The sequence below is a fragment of the Crocodylus siamensis genome, chromosome 9 (genome assembly GCF_052110815.1).
Source record: "Crocodylus siamensis isolate JL-2025a chromosome 9, ASM5211081v1, whole genome shotgun sequence".
Taxonomy (NCBI): Eukaryota; Metazoa; Chordata; order Crocodylia; family Crocodylidae; genus Crocodylus; species Crocodylus siamensis.
The window spans coordinates 61347698-61362708 of record NC_143403.1 but is presented as its reverse complement, the minus strand read 5'-3'; the positions used below and the strand labels follow the sequence as shown (position 1 = coordinate 61362708).

The 15011-nt window shown below is 42.3% G+C and overlaps 1 protein-coding gene across 2 annotated transcripts in view; it reads right to left on the bottom strand.

The window, feature by feature from the left end:
* Positions 1–1556: 1556 nt before the first annotated feature.
* Positions 1557–15011, bottom strand: part of ZDHHC8 (zDHHC palmitoyltransferase 8) — a 185056-nt gene continuing 171601 nt past the window's right edge. For both annotated transcript variants that reach the window (XM_090062159.1, XM_090062158.1), the window contains one exon: positions 1557–13833. In XM_090062159.1, the coding sequence (XP_089918285.1) occupies positions 13650–13833 (184 nt within the window). In that variant the 3' untranslated portion in view covers positions 1557–13649. The remainder of the gene's footprint in view (positions 13834–15011) is intronic.

The window sequence follows — 15011 nt, the reverse complement described above, 5'->3', positions numbered from 1 at the left end:
TCTGAGCTTTCTGTTGAAAGGGATCAGGCAGACAGCAAGCACCATAGAACTGCTGACTGCTGCTTGAATTGAAAAAAAAAATAGTAACATGGGTGTACTTTGTACAGTGACCCCTGCATTGAACACTCTGGACCCAGCCCTGCCAGCAGGCACGGGGATCCACTACACAGGTGTCCCAGTTCAACAGTTCATCCTTGTTCAGTACAGGAGTTGACCACAGGCCTCACTGCCCCGGGCAGCAGTTTGCAATGTTTTCCGGCAGTGGGCCAGAATGGCCCAGCTGGGGTTTGAGGTGGGCTGGTGCTAGGACTCAGCCACTGCTACTGTGCCCTGCCACCCAGCTATGTTGCGGCACAGGTAACCCCCCATTGCCAAATGCTGCAGGAGCCACAACTCCACAGGCCAGATCTAGCTCTAACCCGTGGGTCATAGCTTGCTGACCGATGATATAGAGAATGACTTCAATAATTGCTGGAATGGCCCAGTTCTGAACTAAGCTTAAGTTAAGAAATTAGGAGAGGTTGTGGGGGGGCACACAGAACCAATGGTGTTATGTAGATAGCGCTGTCTTTGAGCTTCCTCCCTAACCTCTTTCTCTGAGTGGCAGGTGGACATGCCATACCGCCGATAAGACTCCAGTTGTTCCTTTCATCACTCAGTTTTGCCTTCTCCCATCCCTGTGGGTTCATGCTATACCCTCCCCACCCACCCCCATGACTTCTGTAATGAAGACCAGGTGCCCTTTGAAGAGGAAGGCAGAGACCTTGTATGTAATTGCTAGGAAGTGCCCAGCCTGTGCATTCGTTGCACTTTGACAGGGGACAGAAGGGTTTTTCTTTTGTTCGCTTTGGGCACTAGTTATTCTTTTCCATGCCAGTGTAAGATATTTCTTTTTTCCCCACTGTGCGTCCCCCTGACTTACTGTTCCTTCACCATCCCTGCCCCAATGCTGCTTGCTTACACCTAAGTTTGCTGTTCTGTGCTTAGGAGGACTCAGTTTGTCCTTTTGGATGCGGCTGGTAGGAAAGACTACATACAGCTTAAAACTGGCTTACACAGTTACTGTTTCCAGGATCTCACATTCAATACCAGGCTCACGAAACAGCCACAATGGGGTGACATGACTGTCCTAAGGTCAGAGAGGAGTTGACAGCACTGCTGCCAATAGCTTATTGGTCTCTTAGTCTTCAGGGTTGTGTTCGATTGACTTGTCCACACTTACATGCTTGATGGTTCACATCATTCACAATCAGGTATGATGCAGTGTGGTGCACTGGTCTTGAGCAAGCAGTGTGAGGCGTTCTGCTTCTGATGGGATAGGGCTTGTGTGTGCTTCCTTCTAAGCAGAAGATTGGTGAGAAGCAGGAGCTATCACTTGCTTTTCCGCTTCCCCTGACCAGTCAGTATCCAGTTTTCCGTGGTGTCCTTGCAAATACATCCACAAAAACTGTACCTGCTTAATAAAGCTCTTTCTCCAACACGGAACACAAAACAAGCGTGTGACTCTGCAACTTCAAGGCCTTTAGATATGTATAGAGGCAGCCCGTATAGATATCTAAAGAATTCATATAGATAAAACATGAGAAAAAAATTTATTTGGGAAATTAAATGAAAAGTAAAATACCCATATAGAACAGCATTATAAATTCTGTAAAAAATGAAGGAGAAATACAGTAAATTACCATGGTATATTTTCTTAGGGTTACAAGGTTTGAAAAAATGTAGCCATTCTGTGCTTTAATACAAGTGAAAATAAATATATTTACTTTTCCTTTACAGTTAAATAAACTCATGCAACTTGTATTTACACACACGCTCACACACGCACTAACCACTACCCTTTAAAAGCAGGTGTGTTTACATGTCTTAACCATCCCAATGAGTTATTATTTCTAACCCCCCCTACTCCCTTCATATTACATTTAGGACCAACAGGGCTCTGGATGAAAGAACATCTTAGCAAAGGAAATGTTTGTGCACCAATATACAGGTTTATTCCTTCTTTGATATCCTTCATGTGCTATGAATACTGCATAGCAGATAAATATATATTTATAGGTATTTCTGTACATTAACATGGACACAAGAAGACAAGGAGTAATCATTGTTTTGTCATGGCAACATAGCAGCTTATTCTTATCTCTCCAGAAAAAAATTAAAAGGTTGTATTTCCTCAGCAACCCACACCATGGCCATGTCTATAAAAGTCCCAGATCACTGTGCTACCTACCCATAGTCCACTATGATGGGGTGTCCTCTTTTGAAGGCCACTCAACCTACTGCCATTTCTAATGTATTTCTGGTCAATGTTTTATTAAAAAAATCTATATACAACTGATACAACTGTCCCAATAAGCAGGCAAAGGAGAGCTGAATTGCTTAAGGCAGTCATGCATATGCCCTTTTGGAATTCGGAGGTCATGTGTAGCAGGGAGTCTTGGCAGGGGGGCAAAGATTATAAGGAAATATGCGAGAGGTCAAGGAAAGATCAAGGCAGAAACTTGTTTCAGATCTGTAGTAAACTTGATATTCAAAGTCAGCATTAAAAACCCAGCTTGCCATACAGAATGTATATCAGACAGTCACCCTCCAAGCTCCATCAGCAAGCAGCTAAGTTAAAATGATGCTAAAGTCTTGAGAATTAAGTAGGAAAATGCTGAAATCTGCAGATTTGATACCTAGATGGCTGGGAAAAGGATCTGTCTAGATATGCATCTTGTTCCCATGCCATAGGGTTAAAGCAGCTCTCAGGCATTCACAATGCCCTTGTGAGGATTCCCATTTGACACAGAGAACTGAGGCACAGAGAGATGAAATGACTTGTCCGAAGTCAAACAGGAAATTTGAGATAGAGCCAGGAATAGAAGCCTGTCCCAGTGCCTGGGCCAGGAGACCTTCCTTTCCCTTGTACATGAAACAAGTGTGCCTGCTTGCTGCAAATTGTAACCCTTAATGCTGGGCAATTGCCAATGTGTTGTGTGTGCTAAGTAGGCCTGCTCTATTATCTGAAGTGCATCAGCTTGTGACCAACACCATGGAAGTCATCTGCCTGACTGCATGTGTGATAAGGATGCTCTGAAAAAATTACTCATCCCCATAACCATCTATTTATAAGCCTCAGTTTTCCTGTTTTTAAATCTATGATTTTAGACATCTTCCATGTTAAGGCCTGATCTGGCAGCCAACAGGACTGGCTGTGCATGGGCTGCAGGTCTGGGCCCTCAGTGCTACTTGTGGGATTTACTCAGATGTTGGGGTAGCTGCAATGGGAGCATTACCTACGTAAAGGCTGCATTCATTCATGTGCATGACAGATCTTCTCATGCCTTTTCCAGAGCTGTAGAGCAATCAAACAAAAACAGAAGGCAGGGCTATTCAGAAAGATGCCATACAGTCATTTAACACATAATTTCACATGAGAAAAAGCAGGATAGTGAGGGTGGCATGCTACAAAAAGGGTGATCAGATTACACTGTGGTCCTCTAGCACCTCTTCATCCAGAGTCCCAAAAGCACTTTGCAGACAGTCATTAACTCAGGTCTGTCTGCTGTCACTTCTGTCCTAGCTGGGGAAAGAGGCTTTTGACACACAGCTGGCAGATGAACTATGCAGGGGTGCTTTTCACCCCCATGCACACAGCATCTCTCTACAGCAGTGCAGTCTGGAGCCTGGTATGGGATTTGACCAGTTGTCAGCTACAGCCCCTTGAAGTACAGGTAAAAGAGCAGCTGTGCGTTACCACACAATTAGGCAATGTAAGAAGGATTCTTTCCTCATCCCAGCCCCTGTATAAAGCCCACAAATGTAGGCTTTGGGTGGGAAGGGCAACAGAAGCAGCAGCAGCAACAGAAGGGGGGGATATATTTATGAAGATTTTCCACAAAGAAGATTGTCCCTTTGGTTTTTAAAAATTCTGAAGTTTATCTTCAACAGATCTGGAAGGCAAAAATATATCTGTTCTAACATTAATTAACTATGGCCTGTAGGCATCATGGAAGAAATTCACATTGGTTGAAATTGTGGCTCTATTAAAATTAAAGCTGCAGTTCACAGGGCCATGATTTGACCCACTTTATTGCAAACAAAGCACGCTGGCTTAATGCACTGGCTTTAATGCATGGTCCCATGTCTCTTTGGAAATACTCTTCTCATGCAGAAGAGTTCCTTCCTTATCACAAAGGTTCAGGGGCTGTGGTTTTGATACTGAAAACCCTAGCCTCAGTCCACACTATAAACCCTGTGTGTCCAGAAAGGTCTCAGTGAACACACCTCGGGGCATACTTCGATCCTAAAAGAGAGAAGGTAATTAAAAAGTGATGCATTAGATGGGAACTTGCCTTTTCCCTTGTCGGGTACTCAGGCATCTCCTGTTATATGGCAAACTAGGTATATTCTCTCAAGTTTTTTTTTCCCCCTAAATTATCATTGATATACACAAGTTTTCCTGGCAGGGAGACGTCTAGGTAACAGCACTAAGGGCACGCACAGTTGTATTCTAATCTGACGTGGGGAAAGCATACAGGCAGGAAGTATTTTTAAGCACTGGGATTTTTAAGAAATTAAATAAAACCTAGTAGAAGTGAATATGGTCCTTACCTGCCTTGTTAACAGTTCCAGCTTGCATGTTACACATTTTTGTGAAATACATTAAGGAGCCCTTATAACTTGTCTCCACACCATTCATGTCTGCATGACCACGGAACAGCCAGAGCTTTCCGTAGAATCGGCAGCACTCCTCTGTTTGCTGTGTACTGGCACAAGAATACAAGAGCCCATTTTGGTTGGAATGGGAAGAGAATATGTTTGCCACCTTTGTTAGTTTTTACTCAATTTAAATTTAGCCAGAACATTCCTAAAGGGCTAAATAGTCAGTTTACACTACTTAGCTTTAAATGTCCTGACTTGAGACCTACTCTAGCCCTGTGGTTATCGTCTCATGTTTTCTTAGTGATTTCCTTTGCCTTAATCCTGGGAGGCAGAAAAGCAACTGTAGTATGAACATCTATTTTAGACAAACAGGTGCCACGGAACTGCACCGAGAAATTTGCTTGTTTCAAAATGTAGAAGGCAATGGGGCAATGCTATTTCAGCTGTACATTGGTATTACCAGGAGAATCTCACTGCTGGGGGCGGGGAGGGAGTGATGAGTAAGACCTTGTGAACAGCTTCTATGCAAATACAGCTGCCATTAGGGGTATGTTAAAAAATTATTAAAATATTGCCGACTCCTGGGATTTTATGACAAATCTTGCAGTTGTTAATAAACCAGCTCTTGGAGTCATGATTACTATTATATGATCCTCATGGTTGTAATGGGAAACTGGAAAATATGTCCAAAGTTGACCAACTCCACCTTGAAGACTCAACGTGCGAAATGCAGGTACAAAGAATCCAGTGTTTCTTTTCTTTAAATCTTAGGATTTTTGAACATTTGTGGTTGGCCATACTTCTTTCCCCCTTGAAGTTTCTGAGATGCTCCTGGACTATTGAAAACCACAGGAATTGACCCCTCTGTCATAATGTACCTTCTGCCATCATGTTGGACCACAGAATCTCCACTTAATGGTCTATGCTCAAGAGGTCAGGTGCAACATAGTTTAATAGGAAATGGATAACAAAAATATCTTAAATTGGTCCAGGTAGCCCATACTGTTCTTTTCAGACCAGGTACATGCTCCTGGGAGATGATGTGCATACTAGATCTAACGCAATGAGGACAGTTAGTGTTACTCCTCTTCATTCGTGCCCTTCACACAAACAATTAGTGTGCCTTAGGTGCTGGAGGACTCCACCAAAAAACAAACAAACCAGAGTGTGAAAAAAGGAAAAAGGATAGTTACCTGGTATAAAATAGTGTGTATGCGAGAGGGGAAGAAAATGGAGGAGCAAGGTAAGAGAGTCCAAGAGTCACTTATCCTCTATGATACAAGAGCTAACCTCCAAAGCTTTGCAGAAGTTGCCAGGGTTGTTTGTTGTCTGGGCGGGAAATTGTTTAGGGTGGTCCTTTTGTCCATGGGGTAGGATGAATGCTACCAAGGTGAAGGAGATCCATGGTATCTCCCTGCTGCATACATATACCAGATTCCCTATGATAGCTTTGAGACAATTACATTTTTCTCTTCCCTTAAGACTCCTGTGAAAATGCAGCCAGCCCTTCCCCCTGCTCCTTTATCCCATAGAGCAGTGGTTTTCAACCTTTTTTAATTTGTGGACCCCTAAACATTTCAAATGGCGATGCATACCCCTTTGAATTATAAATGTGGATATTCAGTATTCACATACTTTTGATTGATCATAGTCATCTTTCGCAGACCCCTTAGACATAATCTGTGGACCCCCAGGGATCCACAAACTTCAGGTTAAAAACCACTGCCTTAGAGCACTGGGCATATCTCTCTTTGTATATCCAGTTCCAGGCCAAATATAGAAAGCACCATTTACTAACAGGGTGTGTCTACACATGCAAATACTCGGGGGTGGGTTTACTCTAGAGTAATTTAGTCCAGAGTAACCCCATCCCAGGCAAGTCTCTACACTTGCGGGGAAGCGGAAGCAGACTTGCTGCTCACAGCAGCAGTCTGCTCCCACCCCTGCCGGCCCTGCACCAGTCACCTGCAGCAGCCAGGGGTAGCTCTAGGCTCCCTTGAGTGCTAGCCCAGGGGCTGGCAGGGAACACAGGGCCAGGAGACAGGGCTGTCTCTTGGTGGGGCCTGGGAGATTGCTCCCATCCCTGCCCCAGGACCTGCCTTTGGCCGGGGCAGGCTCCGCCATTGGAGCCCAGGCAAGGACAATGTCCTCCTACCCCAGCAGCAGAGAACTCCCAGCCCCCGCTCTGCAACTGCTTGCGGTACAGGGGCTGGGAGATAATTGTATCCAGAGACCTTGCTCCACCACTATAGAGTGGGGGCTGGGAGTAAGAATCCTCCAGCCCCCACTCCATGATCACCTCTATGGGCAGGGTGACATTGTCCCCACCCAGGCTCCAGCAGTGGAGCCCACCTCAGCAGCAGGCAGCTCCTGGGGACAGGGAACAATCTCCTGCTGCCTGGGTGCACATTTGCTCCTGGTCAGCCATCTACACATGCTGTACTTCATAGTGATTACTCCCAAGAAAATTTGCTACTTGTATTTACAGGTAGCAAATTTACTTGTGATTAGAGCAAATTACTGCACAGTAAGAGTCTGCACATGTAGATGGTGACTGTGCAGTACTCCTGTGTAGTAATTTACTCTAATCTCAAGTAAAGCATTTTATGTAGACGTGCCCTCAGTGTACCTGACTACACAGGATTAATTACAGCAAGTCAGACCACTTGGTTCATTAGTTCCCTTCTTTTCCCTTCTACTGTGGCAGGGCAGGGAAGAAGTGATGTGAAGAAGGTGGCAAATGTGTAAGATATAGGGCAACAGAAGCTATAGGAATAAATATACAAAATAAAGAAGGGAAAGGTCTAAAATAACCATACTGATATGCTCCAGGCCTTTGTAATTCTGCTTCCTTCTTTCTGAATGGCTCTTAAAGCAGTCTTAAACTGATCTGCTGCTGACTTTTCCTCCGCCAGCATAAGAAATCCCCTGGCAGAGGTACTGCCTTCGATTATGCTTTTTTGTGTTTGCCTGTACTTTCACAATCACGTTTCATATTTTGCCACCGACACAGCCCCTACTTTTGTTTCTATAAGCAAAGATCAGTTGCATTTAAAATACACCAGAAAAGCAGACCTGTAACTAGCTTTACTAGAATATATGTATATATATAATGTATACATACACATACACACACAGACACACACACATACATATGCATATTATATATATTTATAAGGCACTATAAAATGTACCATCAGTTCTTGAGGATTTTTTTTTTTAATCTGTAGAAGTAGATCATATTTCCCCATACCATTTGAAATATCTAGCCAAGACGTTTTTAAATGTCTCTGTGATACAGGTATGCCAGCTGTAAAACGAGTCTTTTTTTTTTTTTGTTTAACAACTCCAGTTATTGTGATAAGATGAACAAAAGTTATTTTGACAGTAATTCTAATACATTTAAGATATAATTGCTCTTCCCTTAAAATCTATTTTCACCTGCATAAATAGTTCCTAGCTATGTCTCTCCTTGTTCAAATATTACATTCCTGAATGTGAATAGAGACTTGGCCCGCAGAATTAAAAAAGAAAGGAGAGAAATTAATGCCAACTCAGGTAATTCTCCGTGTCTCATACAGAACATCTTCATAAACCAGGGTGTCTTTACAGAATGTCGAGCCAAATCATGGCTTGGTGTCACTCTTTCCAACTCCATGGCAGTTGGGGGAGCTGTGCTGTTTACATCAGCTGAGCATTTAATATCTTCTATATATAGGCTAGTCTTTATCATTTAAAGACACTACAGCATACAAGCATGACAGGCATTTACAAAGAACATTCTTGAATGAATCCTCTCTCAATGTAATTAGTCTACATCATGCATATTCCAGCCTCTGAGCTTCCACAGCAGCTGCTGTTGAGGGTTTGGCAACTGTATAAACTATGAATCAGTATCCCAGATCTAACAGGCATATTTTCACACACTAGAAACAGAGATGAGTAGAACTGGTTAGACAGCCGGGCATTTTGATACCTAGAAGATGTACAGATCTAGATGTCACGGGTAGGACACTTTAGTAGCAATGCCTGTGCTCTGCAGCAATTACCTTAAGACTAATCTTATTTTCTACCCTCTTTAAAGAGCCTTGAAGGAGGTATGTAAGATACAATTAATTCCTTTTGTGTTTTATCACATGGAGCTTTGCATTTGGATTGACCTTCTTTCTCCCATGCTAGATTACCATATTTTACAGACTTCTACGTTTTGCACGTAAGTAGAAGTTGGACCATGAAAGGCGCCAAGAATTTGCAGTACTCATTGCAGACAACAGCAGCTGAAGAAGCACCATGCCGCTTGGTTTGGTCCATGGACCAGGATGCAATCAGTAGGACATTAACAAGGCCTCGAAAAGAGGGTAGAACACCACGAATCCAGACCATATCGGGACAAGAGTCTGATGCGTACACACCAGGGAAACTGGACACCTTAAAATACTGAAGTGACTCAAGAGTTTAAAAAATATATATGTATTACGAGAGCCACAACAATTATTACAGACAGAGCTCCACAAAGCCTGCACAGATACATTCCAACAATTCAAGATGGCAGAACAGGTGAAATACAGACCATATAAACATGTCAACATAAACTTCCCATACTGTCTATGTGACAACAACAGTGAATGCCCCCCCTTGCCTCACCAAAAGGCTATATAGTTCAAAACAAACCACATTCCAATTTCCACATGATTTAAGCTTTTTAGGAGTACAGTCATCATCCACGGAGCCTCCCTCTGCCCCCTGCCCCAGATACAATTGTCTTGAGCAAAGTTTGTGTAACCCTTGGTTTGTGTTTTTAAAATAACAACATAAAGCAAAACATTTGCCACACATCAGATTTGAGCCCCTGAAGCAGAGGTCTGAGCCACTTTTACTGCTGAGGTCAACCAAAATAAATAACTTGATTTTTTTTTTTTAATTTAAAAGGAAAATACAAACTTGTGATAGTTGTATGCTTCTTGTTATCAATTCCCTCGGTAATGCAAGACTTAGAGATTTCTTTAATACAAATTCTCATACGGTGATGCATCTCTGAAATGTTGTTAGCCAGCTGCATGAAAATACTCAGTCCTAAGAATTTTTGCTTCTGAGAATATAAAAACTTTGCTCACTCCTAAGTTATTTCTGCATCCAGTTTTTGACATAGAGGGCCAAATGCCACCTATAGCCAGAGCAGAATTTGGCCTGGCATTTGAAATTCATTGCTATTACAGCTCCCCTATTAAGTCAACACATAAAGAAATAAAATAGGAAAATATTAAGGCTTCAAGTAAAAACATCTCCTCTCTCACCCACCCATGGAGTAAGGTACATTTAATTTCATATTCATCTATATATTGTACAATTAATTGTATCGACATCTGACTCTTTCAAGACAGACTATACTACTATGAAACTGAGTATTACATGAAGGTGAATAAACAGTGAAGCGATGCTAATAATAATCTGATATACAATGAAAACTGATGCATAAACTAAATGAAGACCACTGGTGTTTTTTTTAAATAACTAGTAGGCTTAATATACAACTCATAGCTAAAAATAAAAACCTAATCAAAAGATTTAAGACTTTTGAAATATGTGTTAAGGAAGAAAAAAAATAAGAGCTACTTTACAAAACATTAAACCTGCACCAGAGTTTTCTGTTAGGACTGAATGGACTGGATCCTTAGCTGCAGGAAATTGGTGTGGGCCTAATCAATGTAAACAAAGTAGCACCAATTTACGTCAGCAGAGGATATGGCCCTTAGTGCTAATAAAAATAGAAAAATAGTGGGTAAAAGCAGTACTTTCTTGATAATCTAGAGGCTGCCTGAAGGACATTAACCGTGGAAATCTTGTAAAGGTGACAGGGGGTAGATCCTGCCACTGGCACATGCAAGCCAGTGCAAGCCACTCCTGTGGATTCACCTGGGGGACCAGAGCCTTAGATGGGAACAGGTGCCCTGCAATCCCAGGTAACTGTTCTGCATAGATTCCTATTTCCAGGAAGACTGGAATAATTTGCTCTAGCCTCCAGGCCATTTGTGCTACTCTTAGTCTTTATGCAAGCCTCAAAGAAGAATTTTGGTGCTATCATTAGCCTATGAATATGCCGGACGAGTTTCAATTCTGCTCTTCACAAAACTTATGTAGAATTTGCATCTGAATCTAATTATCCCACGTATTTATTTTTTCTTCATCTTCCTGCCTGAGATATACCAAAAGAACACTGGCTGCAAGGGCTTTAAAAGGTTTATACAGAGAGTGCTATGTTTAGTTTTATTGGACAATCCTTGCCCGTGAGCTTATATAGCAATTTCAAAGGCCCTTTTGCCCTTCAGCTCTTCCACGGACTTTTCTGTTTCTCATTGTAATTGTAAAAATGTCACAGGGATGCAGATTTTCAATGCTAATGGGTACAATATTAAAGGTTTGCTTGCATAGCTTGCTTTATAACCCTACAGAGTGAAATTTGTCCCAATACAGATTAGCAACACAATGTATGTGCCATTTAGCTCCTGCACTGAGGGCTTCAGTGTGAGTAAATATGCCTGTAGAGATATGTAAGCCTTGTACTAATCCTGTGTGCAGGCTTGATTTTTACCACATGTGGAGTGGAGTTACATTCAGATTGGAATCAAAGATTAGTAGAAACTGAAGGTGGAAGAAAGCTCCCAGGTTATCTAGTCCAGCCCCGTGCCAGTGCAGGATTGCAACTTATCAAAAACTTCCAACTGGTTTGACTAGTTCAGTTTTAAAAGTTCTAAGTGGTCACGCTTCCAATACCCTGCCTTGGAAGACTATTCCACAGCCCTTTCCCCTGTTAGTCATTTTTTTTCCCTTTTAACTTAACCCATTTACTACCAGTGATAACCCCATGTTTCACCTTTGGTTTTACATCCATTAAGTTAAAAATATGTAAACATATCAAACCCACTTCCCATAATCATTGCTTAATTAATGACACAGTCTAGCCCTTTTAATCTTCTTGTGAACCTGCCTCTCCAGTTCTCTGTTTATAGTTGCTGTTCCCATTTGAGCATGATCCAATTTGCCAGTATCTTTCTGGAAATAAAGTGCCTGTAGCTAAAGGTGATATTCTAGACATGACTGTACCAAAGATGTTTAGAAGACCAATTGCTTCTCTGCTCTGTGATGTCCCTGTTGTATGCCATTAAAAAGTCACCAGGCCTTTTCTGTTGCATTGACTGCAAACCTGTATCTGGTTGTCTGTCCATTACCACAATACCACTTTTCTGATTCCTCTCTTCAAACGATGCAGAAGCACGATTAATCCCACGATGCTTTCCATCTTCTCCACACGAGGGCTGGTTGACCAAGGACAGACTAAGCAGATATTGTGGGAGGTATCAAGATTTATCAAATCAAGAGAGAAGTGTTAAGCAAGGCAAAGCCAACAACAAAATTTCTCAAGGAACAATAAATCTTGATGTTAATGAAAACAATCTATTAGCTATGTAGCTATATACATATTTATATGTATATGTATTTAGACATAAACAAATTCTGAATATCAATATCTGGAAATTTTCCCTTTTTAATCATAAACTGCAAAGGAGGCATTACTAAAACTCCGAAGGGAGATGAATTTAGATGTCCAGCAGAAACCTGTTACTGGAAAAACCAGCCAAGAAACAGAGATTTCATATGCTATCTGACTGGCTCAGAGGTAAGTAATCATTCCATCTGACTTCAGCTGCAGTCATTCAGGATATTCTTAATTGCATATATGATCTTCCCAGTTAACAGTGCTCCAGATCTCTGTATTACAGATCTCCAAGGTGGTTAAAAATGGATTTGGTCACGAAATTGGTTTACCCAGAACTTGTACACTAGCTTTTGTTTTGGTTCTTAAAATAATGTTGCTTTTAAACCTATTAAAGTAAGCAATGGTTTCTGGGGACAGAAGGAGAAGGCCCCAGATAACTCAGTGGACTTTACTGATACTGAAAACTTCTGTTCAACACTAAGGGCTGGTGGGAACACACTAGTCATTAGGCAAGCAGCAAACTTATAACTTCTAAGCATGTGCTTGGCTCCATCACACGCACTGGATATTCAACAGATCATGATAACCTTGCTGTAAGGCTTTACACACTGCACCAGTGCAAGATAATAAACCACGTTACTGCCTAAATTCAATAGGCAAAAATGAGGGAGGGAGGCAGTCTCTGGCTATTCAAAATTTCGTTTTCCATTCAAACATTTCTTTCCTCATATACTTGGTCCTCTGAGTACAAGAACCATTAAAAACAGAAGGAACCACAGAGAAGAATAGAAAATCCTTACTTATGTGGCAGTCCTGTTCCACGAGACACAAACACGCACGCACAGGATTTCACACACAGGAAGGCGAATGACTGACAGTGAGAAGCTGTTGTTATCCTTTCTCTCCTCCTGAACCCGAGTCAGAGCAGAGAGACTTGAAAACATTACATGAGGTTTGAGGGCTGCTGCACTCCTGCCCTCTTCCACTGAAGGAGGAGTAATAACACCGACACTGATGCTTGGAGGACAAATGGCAGTTCTCACACACGCAGACTGTGAAACTTGGGAAGCCTGGCTTCCGTGTCCTAGGAAGAAGCCGTCAGGCCTTTAGCTCCAAAGAGACTCTGCTGGCCAGAAAAGTTGGGGGTCTGAGTGGGGAAAATATAGTGACCCCATATTAAGTGTACTATATCACAGCACAACTTCTACACAACCAGTTTGTGTGACAGACAAGTGCACGATGGCTTTTTCGCTCTCTTTCATGAAAGAAATAATCGTTCTGGTTGTGGTGCTAAGTGGTAGCCAGTTCCCGACCGTCAATTTGAAAGTGTCTGATGGACTGTACAGCTCTATTCCCTCCCCGCAGCTGGTTTTTGGCCAAAAAAAGAAAGATGAGGACAAAAATTAAAAGGACACTGGCAGCTGCTGCTCCTTTGCTGTTGTTGTTTGAGTCTTCACAGTGCACCTAGCTTCATGGCTGGCTTAGTGGATGGCTCTTTTATTTTATTTTACACTGAAATTTCATAGGTTGTTCCACCAACTCCAGATACCTTCTTAACATTTGAGTGTCTAGCAGGACTGACCGGGGTCCCTTGGGAACTAGATGTTGAACCCAGTCGACAATCTGCCCTGGAAATTCCTTTTGGCTGTCCATTTATTTTACTGTGAGGCGTCTTCATCTGCATGTCCTCCCTGCATCAAAATAAATACAAAGAGATCTAGAGTTAGTGGCCAAAGGAATGAAAGTCAGATACTGTTCTTCCGGACAAGCTATTGTCCTCGTTACCTTATGTCCTGATGCAGTGAGCAGTTAAGCTGACTCCATTGTGGTTAGTGGCCCAATGCAAAATCCACTGGCATCGTCTCACCTTGGATCAGTGGATCAGGCCCAGTGGAATTACTCACATGCCTAAAGTTAAGCACCAGCTAAAGTGCTTGGCTGAACCAGACTTCATTGCTTTTTTGAAAGCTCTCGTCTCCATTGCTGACCTTTGCCCAAACTACATTTTGACTGTATTAAAAAATAAACACTCTCAGGGGAAGGCAGTAGCAAAACTGTCTCATTAAAAATACAGGATGCTGTTGTTCAGTCTTAAATGTCATAGTAAAAGTAAAGTATAAGCCTCTAGGGTAGGATCTTTAGCGACTGAAGAAACACATGGAGCACAAGGCAGAAAACGTAACTTAAAGTTCCTTAACCTGATGCGGTGTTAGCCAGAGCTTGCCTATGCACTTCATTTCTCGTCTTACGGCAGCCTGAGGGGGGCTCTGACTTTGAGGCAAGGGCTGCAAGGGCTCCAGGGAGGAGCAAGTTATAACTAAGAATCAGCATAGACCGAGGTGCCCCAGCCCTTTCTTCCAGCTGTTCCAGAAGTGGTGGAAGAGTTCCTCCATCAGCTCTACATCTAATATTCCCTTTGCAGGAGGAGGCCCCTCCTGAGCTGGGTTAAATCAATCAGGTTACAATAATGAGTGGTACAGACATGCAGATCACAGAAGCAGCTACGCAGAAGAATCCGATGCAAAACAATTATGACAAATACGATCTTTATGAAAGAAATCACAGCACTGAAAAAGTTAAACTGTTTAAAGGACAGTGTAACTCCCCCATCCATCATAACCAGTTGCCTGCAGGTGAGACTGTAGCGGAGCACGGAGGGAATTTGCTGAAACAAACAAGGTTACTTTCTGCCCAAAGGCAGATTCTCTTATTTGATTGCTCCAAATGTCTGGCCCATCAATCTTGCGGTATTACTTTTCAGAGTTGGATTGCTTTATGGCAAGAGGAAGGCTTAGTCTCCAATACAGCTGTAGCGTGCCTTTACATTTTAAGGAGAAAACCAACTCATTTCAATGAGGAAAGTCAGTTA